The 26,112-nt window shown below is 40.0% G+C and overlaps 1 protein-coding gene across 4 annotated transcripts; it reads left to right on the top strand.

Annotated features, from left to right (window-relative positions):
* Positions 1-1,771: 1,771 nt before the first annotated feature.
* Positions 1,772-25,647, top strand: nfat5a (nuclear factor of activated T cells 5a). 4 transcript variants are annotated; one of them, XM_040025441.1, is made up of 13 exons: positions 1,772-1,866; positions 2,003-2,138; positions 12,288-12,416; positions 15,051-15,672; positions 15,827-16,010; positions 16,609-16,799; positions 16,927-17,099; positions 17,215-17,349; positions 17,451-17,503; positions 17,623-17,755; positions 19,282-19,466; positions 19,552-21,553; positions 22,838-25,647. In XM_040025441.1, exons 2-13 carry the CDS (start codon positions 2,066-2,068, stop codon positions 23,218-23,220), a joined length of 4,263 nt encoding a protein of 1,420 aa, XP_039881375.1. In that variant the 5' UTR covers positions 1,772-1,866; positions 2,003-2,065; the 3' UTR covers positions 23,221-25,647. The 4 variants fall into 4 exon arrangements, with proteins under 4 accessions (XP_039881375.1, XP_039881374.1, XP_039881376.1 ...); XM_040025440.1 differs by having other exon boundaries at positions 1,777-2,138; XM_040025442.1 differs by having other exon boundaries at positions 1,777-2,138; positions 12,250-12,416.
* Positions 25,648-26,112: the final 465 nt, after the last annotated feature.

Genomic DNA, 26,112 nt, shown 5'->3' with positions numbered 1-26,112 from the left:
GCATAAATGACAATCCACTATATAAACCTGACAGAACTCCTACTCCCTCTCGCACCTACTCTATTTCATTCTCCTCCTTAAAAAAACAAAAAAAAACTTAATGAAACCTTTCTCTTGAACAGATTTTGTGCTCTCCATTCAAACCATAGAAACTATTAAAAGTTATTTAGTCTTCTTTCGATTGCTTCATTTGAAGGTTACCACAGCATATTGTCTGCCTCCATCTAACCCTAGCCTTGGCATCCTCCTCTTTCACTCTCCTCTATCACTAGATTCATGAATCTTTGTGGTTTTCTGGTTTTCCTCCTGCCTTGCCTACTCCAACATAGCCCTTATCCCTCCTCTGTGCATCCCAAACCACGTCAGCCTTGATTCTCTAGCTTTGTCTCCAAACTGCTCCACCTGAGCTGTCCCTCTGATGTACTCATTTCTAATTATGTCCATTCTAGTCAGTGAAGACCTTAACATCTTAAGCTCTGTCACCTCCAGCTCAGGCTTGTATCTTTTTGTCAGTGCCACTGTCTCCTAACCATACACCATGGTAGGTCTCACTACCATCTTGTAAACCATCCCTTTCAGTCTTACTACGATTTTCTGTCACAAATCACTCCTGACACTCATCTTCACTGACGTCATCGTGCTTGCTGCCTTATGATCACCATGCTTGTGTGCTGTTCATTGCTTTGGATGCTTTACGTCAGATATTGAACAAATGTTGCATGATGCAAGAAAAAGGTATATTCCTTATAATGACCTAGTTTTTAGTCTGTTTGAGCTAGCTTTTATAATGAAGTACTGTTAATAATAATATTTTTTAGCTTTTTCAACAGTATTTTGTTAGGATTGGGGGAGGCAATATCAATATTGATTTTGACTATTGAGCTTCACAAAATAAATGTTACTGTATTGTAAAATCAATATTGTGATACTTTGCTTGGTGATACAGTATCAATACAGAGACAGTAAATATTGATATTGATATGATGCAACCTTACTGCATCTACAAAAAAATCTATCCATAAACATGAAAAATGAAAAAACAGTGGCTGACTGGTTATGTATTGAATTATTTTACATTCTGTGACTTCTTGCAACTTCTTGTGACTAGATGGTTGCCCAAAGCTCAAGGGTGCTCACAACCCCTTATGATTGCAAGGAGGCAACCTTTGTGCAAACAGTCTCAGTCTGACGAGCAATGACTGCAATCACTTTCTTAGAGATTGTCAAATAATTACTATCTAATCGATAAAAACAGACAGACGTGCCAACATGTTGCCATCAGTCTGAATGAGCCTTTGTAAAATAGAGTCAGACTGACCTGTCTTCATCTTACAGTGTTAGTATGCTTGATATGCTTGAGAGGTGATAAACTGCAACATGTATTATTACAATACTCAGGACATCACAGAATGTTAAAAAATATCAATAATATCATACTGAGAATCAAGTATTGTGATAATATGGAATCACGGGGTGTCTGGTGATTCCCACCTTTAATAGTTATACATAAATAAGAAATAAAATGTTTGCATATTTTTCAATTTGTTATAAACAACATAAAAAACTATAACAAGATACCCTTACTTTTACGGTGTAAGTGAAATCAGGATAAATCTATGTAGGTCACACGAGCTGTTTCAACCTGATGTCATTTATCCTAAAATAAGAACGATCCAATACTCCTTTTCTTCTGATGGCTGGAAATCCTCTATTCTCACTCGGGCCACTGCGCATGCTCTAAGCAAAGAGAGGCGGGCTAGGAGGAGGTGGGTCGACCCGCTGTAGTCGAGTGTGTTTGTGTGTCGGTGTGTGTGTTCGTCTCAACGTAGCACGAAACGTGTCTCCTCTCAGCAAAGACACACAAACGTGAGACGTGCTAGATAACGTTTTTGTTTTTTTTCTTGGTTTTGAAAGTTTTCTTTTTGCCGCCTTAAGATTGTTGCGATTTTATACTATGTATATTAAAACATTCCGCTTGTAAAACGTAATATTTATCCGCCAGGAGCAGCCGACTTCGTTTCTACTAAAGAGTGTCCGCTTCTCCTCCCCTCGATGAAGCGCTGCGATGCCCTCTGATTTTATATCCCTCCTTAGCTCGGATATCGACCTCAATTCTCCCAAATCTCTATACTCTAAAGGTAAGATTTATCTAAAGGAAGGTTACTGTGAGGTCGCTAATCCGTTTTGTCCTTGTCTAATGGGAACTAATATGATTGTCTTGATAGCTCATGTTAAGCTGCTAGCTAGCAATGGTTAGCCTCTTTTCTGCTAGTAGCAAGACTAGCTAGCATAGTTAGTCAGCTCGACTACCCTTGCTGGTTAGTTGTCCATGTCACATGCGTGGAAAAGCATGGTATGTTAGAATAGTAAAGTAAATATAACAACAATTATGTGTGTTTTTTGGTTACACTTGTCATGCAGATTGATGACTAGCATCATTTTAGTTGCCTATATGAGCTAACACAGCTTTGTGAGGTCGCTGCCTACCCACCACATTGTTCCGTGGTTTAAGGTACTTAAGTAGTGCTCGGGTTCTGCAGAGGTGTGTATTTGTGTGTGCGCATATCGCATGGATGGAAAAGTAGTGCATGGCTGTCCTGTGTTTTCTCCTTGTTTGGTTTTAGCGAGTGACAGTCCCTCTGTTGTTTTGGTTTGTTTGGTGGAATCGAGCCAGGGTATCCTCCTCACATTCTCTGGTTTCACTGAAAGAATGCAGTTATTGGCCCTTCAAAGCCTAGAGAGTGCTATTCTGCCTATCAGGATAAGGGGCCCTCTAGTGCCAAAATATATTTTGCCTCTAATATCGCTGCACACTTGTCAGCCAACTGTTATGTTATTATTAGGTGGGTGTTGCTGCATCTCTGGAGTGCAGAACCGTTAACTAATGTTGCATTTAGCTTGGTTAGAGCAGCACTTTGCCTGTAAGTCTGTCTTTTCCCTTTTTAAACATCGCCTCAATTTAATGTGCAAAGCAACTGTCACTGAATATGCTTACTCTACTCAGGCAGCTACCATGCATTTGCTTGTTTATGAGGGAGGCTTGTATATAAACTATTGATCCTAAAGTGCAAATGTAACCTGAGACACAAGAATTTATGCATATTACTTTTTCTAAAAACAATGGTGCTATTTCACCCCTTTGGGTTTTTCCCCTTACATTTTAATCACATTAACAAATATTATTCTTTCCTTTTTTATTTTTTTCAAATATTATTTGTACCCGACTGGGCCTTAACTTGCCTGCTGGTCCCACATCTGTCTGGCTGCTATGTATAGGGTGCTCATGAGCCAGCAGAAAGCTTTGCTCTGTGACCCTGAAATTCTCAGTTGAGACTGCCATATGGTCACACTGTATCACATGATGACTGTTTATTTATATCTCTGTAATTGGGTGTGCGCTCTCACGTTGGGGTCAAGGTAACAGACATGCTCATCAACGATCTATTGTGAGAGCTCATGTATGTCAGACGATGTGGGTGAGTAGAGACAACTGACCAAGCTGCCAGAATATATTGCATTATTTAGTGGGTTCTGTTTTTTTGTTTGTTTGTTTGTTTTGAGGAAAATGTGAAATCTCAGAAGTTACAAATAGAAATAGTAACGCAGGGTTTACTGAGAAGCAAGCAGGGTCCTACTGGAACCTGGACAGCTCAAGAACTCGTGCCTGATTTTATTACTGCGACAATACATCATAAACATATAACTAATGATCAAGATAGTGATTTTTGGCTATATTTACATAAAAATTATGCTTACTGGGAGAGAAACAAAGTCTCTTCCCCTTTCTCACAGCAGAGAGACTGTTGTTCCTGTGTGAGGAGAGCAAGCCCTCGAGCAAAACTGTAACGGTGTTTTGTTTTTTGTTTTTTCCCCCCCTTTTGGCTGATTTGAAAAACAATCTGCTAGAGGGAAATGAAAAGTGGCTTCAACCTCGCAAAAAATGAGTTCGCAACAGCAAGGTGAATTGAAACGTGATGAACAGACAGACAAACTGGGATGCTATTTCCAAATCCAAGTGCTGAAATCCCAAAATTGAAAACCAAATACCTACCCAACAGATATAGAGATTAGGGCTGCCCAGTTAATTGATTAATCATGAACATGCTTTGACCCCCTACAGTTAAATAAACGTGTTCAAGGAATATTAAAAATGTTTGCTTTCCCACACAGTGCAGTGCATTAAAGCCACTGAACTTTTATGGACTACCTGGATGACTAACAGTGCATTAGAAGACAGCCAATGACTGAAATTAAATGTCTAGCACAGCGAAATGTGTAGAGCTTGTCCCCCGAAGTGGAGCATGAGTCGTTGTTTGGAAATGACTCGAATTTAGTCGAAATGACGTAATCCTAGAAGAAATTATATGCAAAGAGTGCTGTAGAGTTGTGTCTGCATTGCAAAGCATTACAACCTGGTGATTGAGCCGCATGAAAACACACCACAGACTGGCGTATAATGAATGCACGAAGGATGAGAAAAACGGTGCAGTGGTTGCTAACAAGATCATCCAACACCAACTCAGACGCTCATAAAAGTGCACCTGTACCTTCCTAAAAATTACTTACTTACATACTCGATCATGTCTGTTTGGCCAAAGATAAGTGTCCAGTAATCACAGGACATAAAGAGAGGTCCAGAAAAATTGTCAACATACTTAACAAAAGTTTTGTTCATACCCATCATGCATGTACAGTGAATTGAGTATTTTGCTTTTAGGGAATCCAGTTAGGCTAGGTGAACAACAATTCACTGCAAAGATGTTTTAATTCACAGGAAAGTAGCACAATGTTTAAGTGAAAACACTTATTGGATTGGGTATTGGAGAATGTGTAATTCTACTACAATTGTTACTAACCAATGGTAAAAGCAATAGATATTCTAGTAAGTGGTTGTGATTGGTGTGGGTGGGATATTGGTTTTCTCCTCATTGTTACCTTATGTCAGGACACAGATTTTACATTACTCTCATTACTGGGATTAAAAAAAAAAAAAAGAAGCATGTTTTGTTTGTAGCATATACACAAGGGAGATTTACTTCCACAACACATTTCTCCCACAGGTTACATACAGGATACATTAACCACTTGTCCCTGGCTGCCTTTGCTTTGTGTAATATGTTTACACTCAGTAGAGACATTCACTTGTTTCTTTTTAAAGAAAGCAGGCCCTTCTCCCATTGTTATGTCTCTCAGGTATAAATGTAGGCCAATAGTAAACTCTCCCTTGCTTTAGTGTTAATAGCCCTGCCTTCCACTTTAATGACTGCAGTCTTGTGGGTAATTCTTGGCCGTCCTTTAAAGGTAAAGCATGGGCTGACTTCACTACAGTCTAAAGACAGCAGTACTTTCCAGTGAAACCCTTTGAAATATTTAATTTATTACAAGACACTCAATGAAACCATGATTATTGGAAAGTAACGATACCGTTAAGTGTTGGACAACAAAAAAGCTTGCAACAGCCTATAGCAATGGGACAACAGTGTGCAAGTGCAGCTCTTGCTACTTACTCTGGCTATGTTGAATGAAGGCACAGAATCCCATTCAATGTTATTCACGTGCCACAATATATGATGTATCCTGGTGACTAAGTAAGATGGATGTCAGTTAACTTGTTATTAAAGTTACAAGTAATATCTTTAGTAACAAGTTTCATCTGCTTCTTTCATCTGTGTAAAAGTGGTTTACATTAGGATACATTAGCTAAATTATGGCTTCCAAGAAAAAAAGTCTCAGGGGTGGACGGCGTTTTTTTTGTTTTTTTTCCAACAGGCCATACCTACTTAGACAAAGTAAGCAAAGGGCTACATACTGGAAACTACATCCAAAGTGCTTTATCATCATTTAAATCAGCATACATTGTGCCAATTTTCTGATGTACACCACTGCATAGTCGGCTTTGGAAACAAATTGCATTTGAATCGATTGAAAGAACAGTCATTTGCCTTAAGACTCCTTCATTTAATGTTGCCATTATTGATTTCCTTTTTTTGTGGGGGGGGGAGGGTTTGCCTTTGTGTTTCTTACATGCAGAAATTAATAAATAATAACGCCTACACACACCAGGTGGTATCTGTGGCCCCAAGGACTGCTGAGCTTGCAATAAATGGTGAACTATTAATGAAACTGGAGTTAATTTTTCATTCTGTTATGTGCATGACGTGCATGTGCACATATCTGTGTATTCATAATTACCTGAGACATTTCCTCTTTGAAATATTCTTTTAAAGCATGCTGCCTCATAACTTTAAATCACAATCAAGTTTGTGTTTGCCTTTTCGGTGCACCTTTGGCAGCTTGTTCATAAATGCAGATTGTCTTGTGCAGGAGTAGAAAAGTCAATCATCTCCATATGTTTTCTTTTAATACAATGTCCTTAGAGTTGTTTTTGGACATCAGACAGTGCTAGCTTTTGCTTGGTGTAGAGTGTTGAAATCTCCCCACATGACGCAGGTTTCCATTTTTTTTTATTTTTTTTTTTTTTTTTTTTTTTTTTTTTTTTTTTTATCCTCAAGGACCAGTGAAATTCAGCCTCACTTCCAAAAAGTTATACAGCTTCTCTAGGTGGACAAATGACAGGTTCAGTGGGGACAGGGCACAAGTTAAAGGCCACAGAGCTTCTGTTTTTAAAAGTCGAAATGCGTATGGCATGTATTACATGTAGACTCAGTTTGTACACTGTAGAGACCAGAGACTACTTTTAGAAGCAGCTGATTGTTGCTCAGATATGTAGTTGTCACAAAGTTGCCTACATATATTAGCAGAGGACCATCTTTTGTATGGTATTGTTTAATAATTAATGTGGCCTTGTGGTTTCCCTCTGCTAACATCCACATCCCCATGCATGCTCACCTCTATAGCTACAGCCACAAGCAGAATCCATAAAATTATGATTAGGAGTACAGTACAATCAATTTACACTGTAGAAATGTCGTTTAAGTAATTTTGTTAAACCTCGTTTATCCATCTGATTTGCACTAGCAGGCTGAAAGCAAATAAAAATTGTATTGGGCCATTTCTTGCAGTAATTTAAAATTTAAGCTAAACCGTTAGCTTTAAAAGCCAAAATGGCATTCTTTGTGGTTTAAATGTGGCAAGTACGGTAGCTTTTATGTCGTTACTCTGGCTTGACCATATTGTTATGTGTTCAAAACCATAATTAAAGCAACACTGTAGGTTGTGATGCATTTCCCCCCCCCCCCCCCCTTTTTTTTTTTTAACATGGAAAAAACAAACCAAACATGTGCTTGTCTAATAAGTTAACTGTTCTAAGTCTAGGTTAAAGTCAGTCCACCTCCTGGTAGGTTAGTGTGCTGCAGGCTACTGTTTGGACAAGCTTATAGATTTGTCCAAACAGGCTTGTCAAACATGCTACTGTAAAGCAAAATAAGACCAAAATGTAGTGCAGGAAGTGTATTTTGTGAACTGGAGAGTTAACCTACATTTTAAAACCTATTTTAAGGATTGGTCAGAAAACCTTTAAAGAGGTTTTTATCTGTTTTGACAGAGGGCAGTTCTTAACCCTAGAACACTTATGTGCAGTTTTATAACACTGTCACTAATGTCAGGTATTTTTTACCTGATATCACATGCCTGATAAAAGATACTTCCCATCTGAATAAGTAACCTAATATGTGGCAAATTGAAGTACTCTTGTTACATTTCCCCTTAAACAACGTCTCATGAAATGAAAACAGTATCATTGGGGGACCCTATATAAACGCTTCAAAATGAGTAAAAAATAAATAAACTGAGAATCGTAAACGAAAATATTGTTTAAAAATTAAATAATAGACATAACTTTTTCTTCAGCCCACCTCTTCCTTGTCATGTGAGCCTTGTCCAGAGAAGGCACAGTCTCTTTGCATCGCTGACAACTGTGGGAGAAATAAACAAAAGATGGCATTTGACTACAAGCACGTGGGTGAAAATCATCCGACGTTAGTGTTCTAGGGTTAAGCACAGGTGACGAATAAAATTAAAGATAATTTTCCTGGAGGCATTTCAGGACAGTGATGACTGACGAGACTGGCTTCAAGGACTTTGCTGTACGTGCGGAAGAAGGTGTGCAACAAAATCCAAACAGCAGCTGTTGACACTGCAGCAGTTTCTTAGTATGGTGTTTCCACTAATTGAAGCACTTAGTATACTGTTTCTCACACACATTTAAAATTGAGATAACATTTGTTTTCAGACTTCAGGATTTTTTGTATATGCTGCAAAACGGCTTCTAAGCCCACAGAGTCTGTTTAAAAAAAAAAAAAGTAAAAATAACATTTTCTGGTTTTCCTGAAAAAGTGAATCTATCACCTAGCTTTAATCAGCGCTACTCGTTTGATGTTGTTATCTTTGTAAAGGTATACAGAGTGGTTCCGCCACTGGAGGTTTATATACAAATGGGAAGCTTAAAAAAGAAGCCCAGGTAGCCACAGAGCTGCACTCTTGGGGAAAGTGACGTTTTCACCTACAGAAAGCTTGTTTGGTTTTGAAAGTTATACTTTTGGATAGATTAAATAAGTGAGGTGCAGGTTTATGCAGGGGTGTAGACGCACAACTTCTGCTGGATTTAAATTTAAACGGGAACATTCAAATGAAATTGATTCTAGCAGAATATTTGTTTTACCACATTCATTTTAATTTAATAATCGCCAGAAGCCAAAATTGTACATGAAAATAAAAGCCCTACTTAACATTATGGCTGTTGGACTCTCAACAAAGCATTTGGAAATGCTGCTGTTTAGTTGATGGATTAATATGAGCATTTTTTTTTTTTTTGCTTTAGATGGAATTTTAAATTCAAAGAAAATAGAGAATAAATGGGAGAAAATAACAATATGGCTCCAATTAATCATTTTTATTTCAAGTCTCCACGAGCACAAGTCACAGCACGGTTTGAATATAGACACACTCTTTTGCATATACTGCACACCCTAAACTGGAAAGTGTGCTTCAAAAGTAAAAATGAAATCGCTGACAGCAATCCAATCTGTGCATTTATGAACCTGAAGTGATTGACTCAATAACAATGTGTGGTTATTGGCCTGTGTCACAAGATAATTGAATCTTGTGTGTGTCTCAATCTAATATTTGTGCACATTTAAACAAATTTGTGCTGCAGGTAAACATGCTAATCATTATTTTTGGTTTTTATGATTCATAAAAGACTCCTTAAAATGCCTCTGATTTGAAAACATTTCTTGGGTAGGTTTCCCACCACGAGCAAATCCTTTAGGCTTAAACTGCACTGTGGTGAACTTTTAGAGGGGTAATTTAGTAGAGCTCTGAGTTGTAGTCAAGCAGATTATAAGATTCTGTAAAGTTTATTTCTAATAAACAACCATTTGTAGTGCATGTGTGCTGTGTTTTTTGTTTTTTTGTTTTTTTAAAAAGAAAAAATCCTATGAACAATGAACCCTTTTACAGTTTGACTTTCTGTGGTTGTTTTGTGTTGCTGTGTGACCAGCAAGCACCCAGAGAGAACGGGTGATTTATACCCCTTTCAGGCCAACAGTGACATTCTTTAACACAGTGTGGACTCCTTTTGATCTGTCCAGTACATGTAAGCCTTTTGCCAACCTTGGCAAGAGGGTACCCAGCTTAGTGAACAGCAATTTCTGTCCTTTGTTTTTTATTATGTGTTGCTCTTTTTTTTTTTTAGCAGAAGTGCCATGCTACTCCTGCACATGTGTTGGGAGTCTATGTTTGCATGTGATTGAATACTGAAGCATATACATGGTAGGGCTGTGCGATATGACCAAAATCTCATATCCCGATATTAAGACATCTATCGTCCGATAACGATATAAATCACAAAAATGTAACATTTTCTATAAATTCTGTGAATCTCGGGCAGCTCGACTTGCGTGAAGTGTTTCCAGCAAGGGGATTGCGTACCTGGAGTCGAGTGTTTTAACTGATACATGAAACTATACATTTTTAGACATAAGTTGTAACGGCCGCCGTTTTCTTTGAGTATTTATTACACCGCGTGCTGCGGGGAAAAGCCTGTTCTAACGTTTGAGTCTAAGGTTTATTTTTTTAGCAGAAGTGCCATGCTACTCCTGCACATGTGTTGGGAGTCTATGTTTGCATGTGATTGAATACTGAAGCATATACATGGTAGGGCTGTGCGATATGACCAAAATCTCATATCCCAATATTAAGACATCTATCGTCCGATAACGATATAAATCACAAAAATGTAACATTTTCTATAAATTCTGTGAATCTCGGGCAGCTCGACTTGCGTGAAGTGTTTCCAGCAAGGGGATTGCGTACCTGGAGTCGAGTGTTTTAACTGATACATGAAACTATACATTTTTAGACATAAGTTGTAACGGCCGCCGTTTTCTTTGAGTATTTATTACACCGCGTGCTGCGGGGAAAAGCCTGTTCTAACGTTTGAGTCTAAGGTTTATTTTTTTTAGCACCTGACGGCTCTTTTTTTGCTTCTCATCCGTAAACAATATGCATCTTTTTCATGTGATTCAGTTTATTTTGAAAAGTCTCAACAGGATCTTGAGCTTTATTGTGAAAGGTTTATGTGGAACAAGCGGACACGCTGTGGTTTTACCGTCGTTGTTGCTAACGACAAACGCTTGTCTGTCTGTAGTGTGGTTATATTAAATATAAGAGAAAGAGAGAACTTTAAGAAATTAATATAGCCACTACAGTGACCATCAAAACGATGAAAAAATATTGCCGTAAACAGTTTATTTTGCAACACCACGAAACAAACAATAGTGTAAAATGAAACGATAGATGTTTTTATATCGTCATCCGATATATATCGTTATATCGAACAGCCCTAATACATGGGTTCAAAGCAGGTGACAGCACATGTTCAGTGTACCCACTATGCATGCTTCTATTGTTCATAGGGATACTAGTTAAAGCTGAGGTCATGTCTCGTTGTCAGTCAATCTGTAATGCAATCAGCAACAAAGACTCACTTTCTTCATGCCACGCACCACAGGCAAAGATTGAGGGCTGTTGTGATATTCGTGCACACAATCAGACGATTGCTGGCAGTTCTCTATAGTCTCTGAAGCTCGCTGTGAACAGGTTCACTGAAATCCATTTTTTATTTTTCTAGCTGCACAGGAAACTGATCTCACCGAGATCTGTGAAATATCACAGCTCTTTCTATACTTGTTAAGAAAAAGAAACGAAACTTTCTCTGGCCTTTTGACATTTAGATTGTGCTATTCATTCAGCAGTGCTGTAAGGGGATTTGATGCAAACAATAGCAGATTTTATTTGTTCGTTGTGTGAACTTTGGTGATGCATTGCCACCAGCTCAGCACCATCACTGACATCACAGAAGTGCAAGATCATGTGTCTTGTCAGCGTCATCGCTCTGTTGGGAACAAAATCATAGGCAAGTGTTAGATGACTACTACGCATCCTTGGTGCTGTCGATGCAAAGCTGAAATATCCATATCAAGGTGTTGATAGGTGCCTGTTTCTTAGCAACCGCACTACCTAATCATGTGTTTATCTAGCATCAGATCTGATTTATTCCAGTGTGGCTGCAGTGGTCGTTATGTCTACAAGGAATCATGTTGCCATTAAATATCTTCATGACTCTGTGGGTTTTATTACACCAAACCCCACAGGAGGCTAATTTAGTTCATCATAAGATACCCTGTGTTGTGCTAGTGTTGACTGCAGAATTTTTAAGAGATGTGGGAGGGTTGCAGTATTGCTTCCACTTGTCTTCGGAAAGCAAATAAGGAAACAACCAGTTTTGGTGAGATACTGCAGGAGTTTTGTTTTTGCCATGAAGCTTGCATTAGTGGAAGTGAAATTGACTGTTGGCAAGGTTCTATTTTGCGAAGAATTGTGACGATTTCTAGAACTAAGCTCCAGCGGTTGTATTATTACTTGGACTGTGCTTGAGAGCAGTTCTGCATTAGCTTCAGTTTGAGGCTAAGATGGCTGTTTTCAGTAGAATAAGTTAGAACATTGTGTGCTTCATGTTTCCAGGGTTAAATTGTGACAACACCTATTTGAGTTAACTGGCAATAAAGGCAGATGGGTTTTTTTGTTCTATTTTTAAAAAGTTGGAAGCAGTTGTGACTTGAAGGTTGCTATTTTCATCATGGTCCACCGTTCCTAACAGGTTAAAAGGAAACCTGCTGAAAATGGGTATTTAAAAACAGAATATTTTCATCTAAGAAGAGCGGGTATGGATCTTTTTTTTTTAGTTGCATTGTCCTCTAATTACCAATAATCTCATTTATTTTTCAGAAACTAATTTGTATTCTCCTGCTCATCCTTTATGGCAGAGTCGGTATATGACCTCCTCCCCAAAGAACTCCAGCTCCAGCCATCGTCCACCCAGACAGACCCACCCACCATGAGCCAGAATAGTGGGGGAGAGGCGGGACCTCCCCCCTCTGCAGCCTTGGCGTCAGGTGAGCTACCTGCTCAGTCCATGAAAACCATGATCTGGGATCAGTTTCTCTGTAACAAACTATTACCCAAGTCAGCAGGGGTAAAGAAATGTGGCCTTGTGTGAGTGACTGGGGGCAACTTCACCCTTTCATCAGTTTCCGAGGCAAGATTTGCGACTAAAGGGGATTTATATAGGCTAGTATGTATTAAGTATTTCAAAACTGCTGACATGATGATACATGGTTATTACGTGTCAGCTGGGCCCCATGTTATACAAGGGTACAGCACCAACAAGTCAGTCGGGGGTCACTTCTAAAGCCCTTCTGTGCAGCTAAACACAGGATTTATTCAAATATATGTTGTAACTTTAAATTTTTCCAATATTATACCGTATTGATGTCTGTTGTGTTGTTGTCTGTCAGCATCTTTTACTGTTAGTGGTGGGCGATCCTGTTAACTAGCAGCAGCATGGAAAGTGACGTTGCTTATGAAGCCTGACTTGACACTCGCTGTTTGTGGGCCTAGTGAAAAATTTCAACACCCTTAGCACCTGATGTGAAGATATCATTTAACTCCACACAGCTGTGTGCTCAGTAGTGTTGTGTACTTGGGTACAGAGGCTGGAGGCAGTGTTGAGAGTATTTTAAACAATGGAGTTGAAGCTGCTCTGAACCAACTCTACAGTGGCAACATTTTAACCACTCAATGTTTTGATTTTTTTAGAGTGTTAATAAAAACATTTCAAAACATATCAAGCACCATGACAGCGTTTTACCTTTTATATTCACCCACTCTGCAAACACACCTCCACCACCTCACCTAACCAGTTCACAGTATAAATCTAAATCTCTAAAAAAATATATATATTTATGTAGTGTTTTAGACTAATGTCTTAACTGGTCATTTAACACTCTTTGTGGCCAGGTTCCTGAAAGCGTGGCCCACAGGCCAGGGACTGTAATTTTATGCATCTTTTGAGTGTGACCAGGAAAAAGTGTTCTGCCGTTCATGTTATTCAATGACAGTTCAGATCATTTATTGTATGTATTATAGCTGAGCAGATAAATACCAATTTGAATTCCCCTGTTTTCGCCTTTGCATCTTTGACAACAAACACCAGCTACATGTACAGCTGCATCAAAATTTTAAATTCAGAATGCAGCGTTTGCATGCTGACATGGCCTCTTATTTATTGTTTCACCTATGATTTGGGTTTCTTTTTTTTTTTATAACTTTTTGACGCTTGTACTAAATTTTATTTTTCCCTTGGCTCTTAATGTAAATAAAAAAAACCCCCATCAGATTGTCTCAGCTTTACAGATCCAAATCATCTCCTACAACATCCCTCATGTTATGACGTTATATAGTGTTTTAGAGTTGGCATATTGCATTTCACGTTTTCAATTTCTTTCGCTTTATTTGAGTATTGCCCTCGCTATAGTTTGAGTTTTAAATGCCTTTAACAAAAGTAAAAGAGATGCATCTGTTGCACCGTGAACTGTGCACAAGTGTTTGACTCTCATGTTACAGAGTTGCTAACATTTTCACTAATTACAATGGTTTTGTCTACTCATGAAACAGTGAAGTTGCCCCAGCAAACGTTGGACTGTATTTTTGAATATCACTTATCAAAAGCAAAGAAAATGGCCTGATCTTGGATCATGGTGCATTTTGATGTTCTTGACATCAGTTAAAACTGTGAAGGATTCTAGTCATGGTTTTCATCTAAAAAGCAAACTAACCGGTGAACAATCATGTTGGAGAGAGCGCGCTTTTTCTTTTTTTTTTTTTTTAACGCTGCCTTTTTACTATCATGTCTGACCCAGCTGGCCCTAAGCAGTGCTGATCAAAAGCATGACTCATGTGATGTCTTTTAGATCATCATTAACCAAACAAACGTGCTTCCGAGTGTCTATAAATGATAAACTTCAAAAGATACTCCTTCCTTCAGTATATTAACTCATCCAGTTTACTGATTGACAGAAGTTAAGTCTTGAATGATCAGCTCTCTTGTTGCTCATTGGCTGTCTCATTTTTATTGCAGGAAGTGCCCTCTGAGGCAGGGAGTGTCTGCATATAAAATGGTCTGCAGTTCACTGCTCCATAGGTCAGAGGCTTGTTTATTCTGTCTCCATGGCTACGCTCAGTCCCAACCAAATATTCCAATTGGCATGCGCAAACTACTGTTTACTATTGAATGCACATTGCACAAACTCTACTGTAAACCTGGCAAATTTAATTTGGCGCCACATTATCAGCTTGCAAATTTGGCTGTACAAGAAAGTTTGACCAGATTTTGTTATTTTTCTTTCTGGCAATGTGTATGTAACAATTTGTAGCTTGCTTTTGTTTTTGTAAACAAGGCATGTCAGTTTTGTCACATTGATTTTTAATCAGAGGTTTTGTAGGAAATCAAAACATTGTGGGACCTATAGTACCCTTCTCAACTTTAACTTCAGAACATTTGGTCAGTGCTTGACAGCTCTCGCATGCACAGTGAGAGCACATAACCCACAACAGTTTGTTGAAATTAGAGTTGGGAAGAGGGGAAATCTATACAAATCATGCACAAATTCAGCTGCTTGAATGGGACTGCTAGCCTGCTATGTGGTGAACATCTGTCCTAACTTTTATATCTATATGCACTACTACAGATGCCACCTCTTCCACCTCCAGCCCTTCTGCCTCTTCCTCCCTCGCCATAGGCGTTACATCCTCTGGCCCCTCTACCTCATCGTCAGACCATCTCAAGGTTGCCCAGCATCTCCACTCCAGCGGAGGAGATGGCGCTGGTGTTTCAGAGATGCAAGGTGCGGAGGGTGCCCCCAACAGAGGCAGCAGTGGAGCAAACGCTACAGTAGGGGATGTAGGGCCGGGAGGGTTGCCGGGGCTAGGAGTCCAGCAGCCCCAGAACACTCCATCAAAGCGAAGGACTGTGTTGAGCATATCCCCACCACCCGAGGATCTGTTTGACGACAGCCAGATGTCTTGCCAAGAGGAACCTACCATATCTGGTGCTCCAGGTCCCGACTCGGAGCAAAGCAGCAGCATGTGGGCCGATGAGTCTGTCTCGAACTTCAGTTTGATCAGCTCCATCTCCTACAATGACAACACGGAGGTGCCACGCAAGTCTAGAAAACGCACTCCTCGCCAGCGGCCCGGTCCCAAGCCTGCTCCTCCAGAAGACAGCATGGATGTGTTTGATGCTGACAGCGCCAAAGCCCCTCACTATGTGCTATCCCAGCTGGGCACAGATAAGACCAGTTCCATATCCAGGTATGGTGACACTTACTAGAGTACATTCTGTCTCTTTAGGTCAGAGTGCCTCTCCCCTTTGTAGGAATACATTAAGGTCAATTAAAGTTTTGCTTGGGGTAATTGGATTCTTGGATGTCACACTAATGTCATCATCATTTTTTGTCCTCTGCAGCTCTCTCGAGTCAGGAACTGCAGTGAAAGGTGGGTCACTGTCTGCTCAGTTCCCTCAGAGGAGTGATGGGAAGGAGCTAAAGATCCTGGTGCAGCCAGAGACCCAGCACAGAGCTCGCTATCTGACTGAGGGCAGCAGAGGTTCTGTCAAAGATCGTACACAACAAGGATTCCCCACTGTCAAGGTTGGAGTACAAAAGCTTCCAGCAGCTTCTTAACAAACGAAATATTACCACCTAAGGAAGAAGCTGCCGAATAAGATCGAATATAACCAATACACTGAGTGAGGAGTACTGCACGAGAAAGATTGTACCAGCACTGCCCACGTGCTTGTTTCCTTTCTCCTATTTCAATAGCTGGCATTTAACATGGATAACCTACTTGTCTCTTTGATTTCATTTCTTTTTTTACATTTTTTTTTTAAAATCAACAGTAAATCCAGTACTCACACTGCAAACAACCAAACAAGTACCTTTACCTCTTGATGATAAATCAGGGTAGGGATAGTGAATGAATAGTGATTGCCTTGTATTCATTATTAAAGTAATAAATTCTTGACATCGCTCTTGAATGGCTCAGTGGTTATGAACAGATCACATGCTTCTTTTGTACCATGAATAATGCTCACAGATAAATGATTGAGTTGATTGGCAAATGATTAAAACTTTTATATTTAACTGAAAATCTTTCAGGGCTGAGGTGTTTTGTTTTTTTTGGGTTTTTTTGGTTTTTTTTTATTCGAACCTGAAAAACTAATTTTATATTTTATGTTTTTGTCTGCAGTTGGAAGGTGTGAGTGAATCAGTTGTGCTGCAGGTGTTTGTAGCAAATGATGCAGGCAGAGTGAAGCCTCACGGTTTCTACCAGGCATGCAGAGTGACAGGACGCAACACCACTGCTTGCAAAGAGGTGGACATAGAAGGCACCATAGTTATTGAGATTCCTCTGGAGCCCAGCAATGACATGACACTTGCGTAAGGAGTTCTTACAGATAATTAAAGACTAGTTATTACTTGCAGTGTTGATATTTAAAAAGTATTTGGTATGTGCTTTTGTATATTTAGTTATCCCTTCCTTCTCCTTCCTGTGTTGTTTCTACAGGGTGGACTGTGTAGGAATTTTGAAGCTCCGTAATGCAGATGTCGAAGCCCGCATTGGCGTTGCAGGATCCAAGAAGAAGAGTACACGAGCCAGGTTGGCCTTCAGAGTCAGCATTCCCCAGCCTGATGGATCAACCCTGACTTTACAGGTTCCCTCATCGCCGATCCTCTGCAGTGAGTAACAGCCAACTAGGATTCCTGAAACAATTTGATGGCTAATATTTATAATATGTGTTTTAGTTTTATGTTATGTTATTAATGATAGTTTGAATCTTCTTTTACTCTTCAGCTCAGCCAGCAGGAGTGCCAGAGATCCTGAGAAAGAGTCTCCACAGCTGCTCAGTGAAAGGAGGCGAGGAAGTTTTTATAATCGGAAAGAACTTCCTTAAAGGAACCAAAGTTATTTTTCAGGAGAACATTACAGGTGTTGTAGCAATTTCTTTTGTCAGTAGCATTGTAGCTCGATGTCATGTGTGTGAATGGTTTTCTGCATATAAACCCTTTCAAATCTTTTTGAATTCTCAGATGATAATTCCTGGCAAGCCGAAGCAAAGATTGACATGGATCTTTTCCATCAGGTATATGCAAGTGGGGATGATGGTGATCCCCTTGAGTTATTCACTGAATAATCTAAGCTGCTGTATCAAACCTGTTTTTTGGCATACACTTGACACAAAAATGTGATCTTTTTTTCCAGAATCACTTGATAGTGACAGTCCCTCCGTTTCACAACCAGTCAATCACTTCTCCTGTTTCTGTGGGTATTTTTGTGATGACCAATGCCGGTAGATCACATGAAGCCCAACCCTTCACCTACACTCCAGACTCAGGTAACAGCAAGCAGCCTATGCATGAAAGTTACATAGTTCACGATTTTCAGCCGTCGTGGCATTGATGGCTTTTAAATGTTGACACTTATTGCTAAGTGTGACACTTATGGGCTATTTCTGTTTTGAAGAGAGTGAATAGAGCTAACATAGTACTGTTTTCAGATAGTTATAACAAGTTTTAATTGCACTACACCATTATAATCAATCATATAGACAAATCTAATGGCTGATTAAGCAATGCCGCAATTATTGCTGTCACAGACACATTTACCCTAATGGCAAAAAGAGATGTAGGGATCACTGGCAGTCCTTTGTGTTTCCACTAACAGATGAAGGTTTAATATGTAAATGTGTAGCAGATATAATTGGTCCTGACATTGGAGCATGTCTGGAACAGGTGGCATAGCATTCAGCGATCTTATTATTAACAAGGGATTGTAGTAGCAGGATGGTAGTTTATTTAAATAATCTGAATTATTTGTTTTATTGTTATTTTAGGAGATGTAGCATTTAAGAAATGTATAATTATAAGTCTCAGCAGTTGATTTATTGTAAGTGATCTCTACTAAAAACTCTTGGAATATCATATTGATTTACTTGAAATCTGCAAATGTCAAATACATTTAATAAAACAGACACTTATGGCTTTTACTTTACAAGGTTATTTAATTGTTTTTTCTTCTTGTGTTTCATTTAAAAAAATTAAAGCTCACAATGGCACAGAACTGTCAAAGCCCCCCATCAGCTGAGATAAAAACGGGAATTGTTTAACTCACTGAAAATCCTGTTTAAGTGGATCTATAAGTTCATATCAGCATAATGTTGGAAGATGAAAGGGGACTTTTGCGTGGGTTCAAGTCATTTTAGGCACGGTGAAGCTGGTAGCCTGAGTCTGAGTGACAAGGGGAAAAGAAGAAACTGCACAGAAAATAAAGAGGAGGTGGATCACAGGTAAGAGTGGGAGAGTGAGAGGGAAATGGTGAAGGTGCAGGGTGTCAAAAACAGCCTCCATATTTAAGACACAGAACGCTATCTAATCCGCTGGATAGAAAGGTTTACTAACAAAATGTGTCAGAATGCTTTGCTGCTGTCAGGCCCGTCATCAGAAACATCTATTTCTTGGTTTTAAAATTCCTGGTTGAACTTTGGAAACTCCTTCCTTTTTAAGCTGGATGTTGAAGCTTAGTAGTTTTAGTTGATTCAATTTAAGTTTAAAACAGGAACACAAAGTGGCTGTTTGCCATGCGCAGTCTAACAAGTAATATTCGTAGTTGGATTACAAAAAGCGTTTTGATGGTAAGTGGTCATGGTAAAAGTAGATAATACCCTCCTGGTTTGTATGGTTGTTGCAAACTGCCTTGTGCTTGGTGTTGGATGGGTTTTGTTCTCCACATCATCCATTACAAACATGGAACATGCAGCTTGTCATGTATTGTCATGTGTGCTAAGCTCCTCATGTAGATTTCAAGTGCCTAATCATTGCCATCTCACATTCTAACAGTCCTTTTCTCCACTCTTACCTCCAGCTGATAACTCAAATGTCCTGACAGTAAAAACGGAGGGGATATCCATGGTCAAGACCTGCTTATTTGATACCCCGATCAAATCTATGCCCTCTGAACAAACAGAAATCTCTGACCAGACATCCAAACGGCAAGAGGACACACCTATGGAAGTGTCTAGCAATCCACCATCCACAGAGGTCTTCAAAGTAAGATACCCCCTGCTTTTTGAGGAAGAGATTTTAAAATACTTACTTGAGAAATACGGTCTGTAACACTGTTTTTCTTTCTCAGTCATCCCCTGATCCACTCATCACAGTGCAGCAGACTCTGGACCTTGGCTCTAGTTCTCATCCAGGTGGAGAGTCCTTTCAGAGAACAATGCCCTTACCATCAGAAGATGTGGACCTTCCCCAGGCACCCCCGGTCTTCCCTAGCTTAGAGTCCCTCAGCACGATACAAAAGCAAGAAATTGCCCCAACAACCTCCTTCTCTGTGTCAGGAGACACCACAATACCACCTGTGACACCAGAAGTCCCCCAGCAGTTCCTTAGAGACCCCCAGGAAAGCTTGTCACCTGAGAGTTCCAGTAGTAGTGCAGGGGTGGTGGTTGTGGCCATGCCACAGATAGCACCTTCCTCTCAGGCACAGCCACAGCAGTCCCAGGTCTCCCTCTTTCCCCAGGAAGAGGTGGCCCAGCTGGAAAGGGCAGTTAGAGAACTCCAGGGGGGAAGTAACACCACGCTCCAGCAGGTGTTAGAAGCAGCTGTAGCTCAGCAGCAGCTAAATTCTGTGCTGTATAGCCCCACACCTTCTGCAGAATCCCTTCAGCAGCATGTCCAGGAGAACATGAACAGCCTTAGACTGGGGAGTACAGATAATTCACTGTCAGCACAGCAACAGCTACAGATACAACAACAGGAGCAGCAACAACAAATACAACAGCAGTTTCAACAACAGCAACAAATACTTGGAAACCTTCAGCAGCAACAGCAAGTCATCAACAACATACAGATGCAACAGCAACTTATATTACAGCCACAAGAGCAACAGCAAATTATGGAGAATATTCAACAACAGCAACAACAATTGCAACAAAATCAGCAACAGCAAGTTCTAAATAATATTCAGCTTCAGGATCAGCAACAACAAAATCATATTCTTACCAATTTACAGCAACATCAGCTGCAACAACAACAGCAGCAGCAGCAAAATCAAGCGTTGAGCAACCTACAACAGCAACAGCAGCAACTTCAAGAGCAGCAGGTTTTGGAGAATTTACAGCAACACCTTCAGGCCAGCTCTCTCCTTCAACAGGCTGGAGAACTGCTTACTATCCAGACTAGCTTCCCAACACAGCCTCCTTCACACACATCCCCCCCACAGCAACTCTTCCAGTCGCCTAGGCCCATGGCCGAAACCCAGGGGTCCCAACAGCAGGTCCAGGCTGCCCTCATCCAGAATACCCTGACCGTACTGACTAGTGGCAGTCTCAACTCAGAGCAGCAGTCCACAGGATCAACCCTATACCTGACGCCGAACCATCAGCCCCAGCAACAGCAGCAGCTGGCATTCATCTCCTCCATGGAGACATCAGCCAGCCAACATCAGTCTGTTTCAATGTTTCAAAATCAACCGCAGTCTCAAATGCAGCAACAGAGCACCCCAATGGATCAGCAGCAGTCCCCACAGCAGAACCAACAACAACCAGCGCAGCTTCCAATGGGCCAGCAGGGTTCCTTATTTCAAAGTATTCCCAATCACTCACAGGGCAACCCTGCACCACAGCAAACAGGTCTGCTTCTCTGCACCACAGAGCTGAACCCACAGGCTATCGCCCCTACTATTCTCTTTAGCACCCAGACCCAAGGCCCTTCCCCTATGGGGACCATTAGCGTTGGAATCACCCAGTCAGATACAGCAGAGCCCATGTCCTTCCAAGACCAGAGCTCTTCGGGCAGCAACTCAACAACCACTGAGAACCAACAACAGAGCTTGTTCCAGGAACAGCAGCCAATGCAAGTGGGCCCAAGTTCAAGCTCCGTCCAAAACAATCAACCTGTGGAGCTGTTCATACCACAGACAAATCTGTCCAGCTTGCAGAGTACTATTGGCTCACAGGAGCTTAACAACCAGGCTCCAGCCCCCGCCACAACCATCTTTGTAGTGCAGGGTGGTGTGGGTGTGGTAGCCAGCCCTGGTCAGCAGCCCCCAGAGCAGCTTTTCCAGACATCTGTGGGTGGCAATGTGGCTTCTCAAGGACAGGCCAGTCTGTTTGTTTTTGGCATTCAGAATGGTAAGACAATTTTGATCCTCTACACCTTTTAATGTAGAGTAAATCAAAGTTACCCATGTTAAATTCTTATTTTCTGAAGAATATGGTACTATCATGCTCGACCTATTAACTTGTATATATCCATATCCGGTTCCTGGTGACTATTCTCTTAGTCGGCTAAATGAGAGAGATAAAAAAAATTAATCTGATTAGTCTAAAACTAAGAAACACTCTGATATTAAGTATAATGGACAATGTCAAAATCTCTAAACAAAGGCATTTGAAACCATTAATCACATCTATCAACAATAAATCATGCCTCCTAACTGTGCGGTACCTCACATGTTGCGTTATGAATATTTCACATTTTACTCCAGACAATGAAGAAAAGGCAAAACACTTAAAATAATCCAATATTAAATATAATAAGAAAACATGGTACTAAAAAAGATTTTCACATATTATTAAAATATGACAAATTGACATCCGAGAAATGAATAAATTGCAACTGAAAAGTGTTGCGTATTGGGCTGTGCATTGCGAATGATGCACCTTGTTCGAAAACTCTTGACAACCACTTAATTAAAAGTTAAAATCTAAAAGAACAAATCAGTAAATAATCTAGCCATTTGCTTCTGCTTATCTAAAGTTGGGTCACGGGTCAGCAGCCTAAGCAGAGAATCCCAGACATCCCTCTTGCCAGCCACCACCTCCAACTTCTCAGAAGAAACATTGAGTTGTTCACAGCCAGCCGAAAGGTCTAATCTCTCCTGTGTATCCCAAGTGGGACATGCCCATCTGGAACATCTTACTCAGGAGACAACCACCTCAAATGACCCCTTTTGATGTTGAGCAGAAGCGGCTCTACTCTGAGCCCGTCCTGAATGACTGAACTCCTCACCCTATCACTCAGGGAGAGTCCATCCACCCTTCAGAGGAAGGGTACCGCTCGTATCCGCAAACTCATTCTTTCGCCTTTAAAAGACCTAACCCTAATAGTCTTAACAAAAAAAATCAAGCCTGATTAACAGATTTATGGCATTTGTCAACAACATTGCTCCATCTGGTGATAGATGGCTGCATAGCATCCAGGACACAATATACCGGCATTTGGCATCAATTAAAATTTGAAAGAATTAGATTAAACAGCTAGTATGTCTGATACCCACTAGTGACAGTAGTGATAATTGGTCATCTAGTCAGGCACAGCTCTAATCCATATGCTTCTTGTGTTACTCCATTGCTACAGTTATATGCTACATTTACTGTTTAATGATGGATAAAATTATTTTCTTTTTCTTTTAGACTCACCCCAGCTGCTCACTTCTTCTGGACCCAGCCAACCTGCGCAGAACCAAATCCCGAACTCCGGTCACATGCAGACTCTGCTGGATCAGCCCATGGCCCAGGCTGCCTCCCCAATCCCAGCTACCATGCATGGCAGCTTGCAGAACACCCTTCAGGCACAAATGCAGACCACCTTGGAGAACGCAATGCAGGCAAACACACAAACAGCCCTTCAGTCCAGTTTACAAGGAAACATAGAAGCGAGCCTACCAACACCAATGCAGACCAGTCTACAGACACAGATACAGAGCAGCTTACAGAATCAACTGCAGGCATCCATATCAACATCGTCCAGCATGGATAAAATTGAGGACCTACTGGAAAGCCTACAGAAGCAGTGATTATTGTTTGGACCATTGTCAGCACTTAGGGGGTGAGTGATGTGTATGTAGCTCAGAGTTATACACCCTAAAAATGGCCGTGTGTAGGGGTTTGTGCCAATGCTTAAAAAAAAAAAGTCATTTAAATATTTAAGAATTACTTGCCCTTTTTACTGAAAACCCAAATCATGAGTTCATGTGACCTGTTTTTAAGAAATATTTATCATTAACTGTAGCCTCCATTTATCCATTGTTCTTGAATTAATGAACCCACCTTTGTTATTACCCCTCTTGCAGGATCAGAGAGGCCTGTAATAACTGCTTTATCCAGCCGCACAAATGCAGTGTTTTGTTGCCAGTTGTTGTGTTTTTTTCCTGTTTCTTTTTAAAATAATGTGAGCCTAAGAGATGATGACGGTGGTGGTAATGATTATGATGATGAGGATAAAAATATTTGTGGGAAAAAACAGGAAAGGGATAAAGAATGTCAGCAACAGAGGAACGGTGACAGAGGAATGGTGCCGTGATGGGAGAGTGTTGTGAAGGCAGATTTAAAAATAAAAAACAGTCAGTTACGGAATATCAGATTGCACATAACTGTCAGATAAAGGCAGGATCTCATTTTGAGTGTGTAAACTCCCCAAGATTTCATTTCACTTTGAGACAGTGGGTGTTTTTATTTTTTATTTTTTTTATTTTGTCAGTTTGGGAGATTAGCTGATGTAAAAACAGGGATAAAATCACGTCACAGTAATTCGATTTAAACTTCTTTTGCTGTGGAGAATATGAACAATCATGCTGTTAATACACAGCTTACATTTGCATATGTCAAAAATGCCATTAAATTTGCTCCAAGAGTACAGAATATTAGACTGTACAGTTCTTTGTAGGATAATGTTTCATGTTTTCTTTTAATAACATTTACTGGCATGGGTGGAGTCTGCACTCAAGCGGTTTATTATTAGAGGCAGCGCAGTTTAATATTAGTGTCGGCACCACAAGTATGAAATGAATTTTTATCACAAAAAGTCCGGTAAAGACATTGTGTTACTGAAAGCACCCTGGTGAGTTGAGGGAATATTGCACACTCATAAATGAGATTCATCCATGTGACGTGGCCTTTGTTGGCACTTCCCAGTGTTCTCTTATGTGCAGGCCTTTCTTGGTGAAATTTTAAATAGCATTCAACTATTTAGGGTGTGTTTTTTTGTTTTTTTTTTTCTCCTTTTGTTGCTTTTGAAAAAGTTAACTCTTTATCAGTTAAATGTGGATAGAAAAAAAACCCTTTCCACTAGTGAAAATGGAGTGTTGTGTGGTTTTATAAACATTTTATCTAAAGCACTTTATAACCTCTTTTGTGTAACCTGCTACTCCTTATATCCGTCCACAGCTCTCTACTGATCTAAGATGAATTTGTACTCTGAAACGTCCAGTGGGTGGGGTTAAAAAAAAAAAAAGAAGAAGAAGAGGGGGGAAAAAAGCTGAAAGCAGTCATCTTTGTACAAATAGATACATCATTTTTACATTTTCTCTCATGTCAGAGTATTTTTGAGGTCTAGACAACTTTGTATAGAACGTCTGCTCACTGTTGAGTCCCTCTTTGTATTCAGTCCCAGTGGTCCAGTCAAGTCTATCCAAAAACAGCCATTCCCACAAACGGCATTGTCAGTGTTTGAGTGGTAACTAGGCCTTTTGTGTTTTAGACACTGACAACACATCTGAAATACTGATTCATTTAGTTTGTACATTTACATGAAGGATCTTCATTGTTTTGTTTTTTTTTCTTTTGTACTAAGTCTCTGTTCTTCTCGTTGGAATGTTTTTACTGTTGTTCGTGTTGTGTTTCGATATTAAGTTTGTTTCTGTTTGTAGCCCGTGCAGGTTGGCGCCGCATGAAGCTGGCTCCTGTTCTTTGTGTTGTGAACAGGGGCTCACTGGTAGATGACATCTGTTACATAGAGGTTGCCATTTTTGATTCCATCCTTGGTGCTATGTAGAGGAGTAATGGACACTTCTGTCGTCACGTTAGTACAGTTTGTACTATCAATAGCACTTGCATTCGTTTTTAGTTTGGAAGCAAAATCGAGTCTACAGTGCTGGCTGTTGTTGAGGGATCAGACTGGAGTGCAACCCACCCAGGCATACCAAAGCTCCTGATTGTGAATGGTCGCCATTTTGTCCTCGCCATCGTAACGTTTACTCATTTGGATTTGTTCGTTCACATAATGCAGCTCTCACATGGCTAACAATTCAGCATGCTGGGGGGGTTGTTTTGTTTTGCTCTTTTACAAGATTTCTGATAGTTTTGCGAAGGTACTTTGCTTCATGGATCAGTTTATCTCATTAACATTTCCACCAATTTGATACATCACTCTATTTTTCAATGAAGAGTTGACATTGTTGAACTTTCCAAATCTAAAATTAGCCAATTTGGCGTTATTCCCCCCCCAAAAAAGGACGTGTTTTTTTTTTTTTTCTTGGAGACTTCAGACATTAGTATCTCATTGCTCACATGCATTGTTTACATTTTCATGGTCATACTCTTTTATCTTTGCAGCTGTTAGTGATCCATTTTAAAAGTAACTTATCTTTTTTAGAATTTTGTAATCCATGTATCAAAATGTAGAGTATTTTTGTAAAACTAAACTTTTTTTCTTTTTTGCTCATAGCAAAGAACTATCATTGCTAGTGTTTTGTTGGTTTTTCCCCTGAAATGAAGCGCAGGTTTATTAAGTCTATGACTGAAACTAGAAATGTAAGTGGACATCAAGCGATTATGTTAGACTTAAATCTACTGTCATGATATTGACTTTACGCAAACTGTAGAACATAACGTGAAGTTTACTCCTCTTTTTTTGTGCTCTGTGTGTTTTGTGTGGGCGTTTTGTATTTTAAACTCCTCTTTTGTTTTTG

This window comes from Simochromis diagramma, unplaced genomic scaffold (assembly GCF_900408965.1).
Source record: "Simochromis diagramma unplaced genomic scaffold, fSimDia1.1 OVJJ01000293.1, whole genome shotgun sequence".
In the NCBI taxonomy this organism is placed as follows: Eukaryota; Metazoa; Chordata; class Actinopteri; order Cichliformes; family Cichlidae; genus Simochromis; species Simochromis diagramma.
The sequence above is the reverse complement of the archived record's forward strand: the minus strand, read 5'-3'. Positions and strand labels throughout refer to the sequence as shown.

What these genes read in the sequence shown, in the direction of transcription:
- nfat5a (XM_040025441.1), top strand. Translation starts at nt 2,066, where the DNA reads ATGCCCTCTGATTTTATATCCCTCCTTAGCTCGGATATCGACCTCAAT. An exon ending in CACCTACACTCCAGACTCAG is followed by an intron (nt 17,756 to 19,281) that starts GTAACAGCAAGC and finishes TCTTACCTCCAG; the next exon opens with CTGATAACTCAAATGTCCTG. An exon ending in TGTTTTTGGCATTCAGAATG is followed by an intron (nt 21,554 to 22,837) that starts GTAAGACAATTT and finishes TTTTTCTTTTAG; the next exon opens with ACTCACCCCAGCTGCTCACT.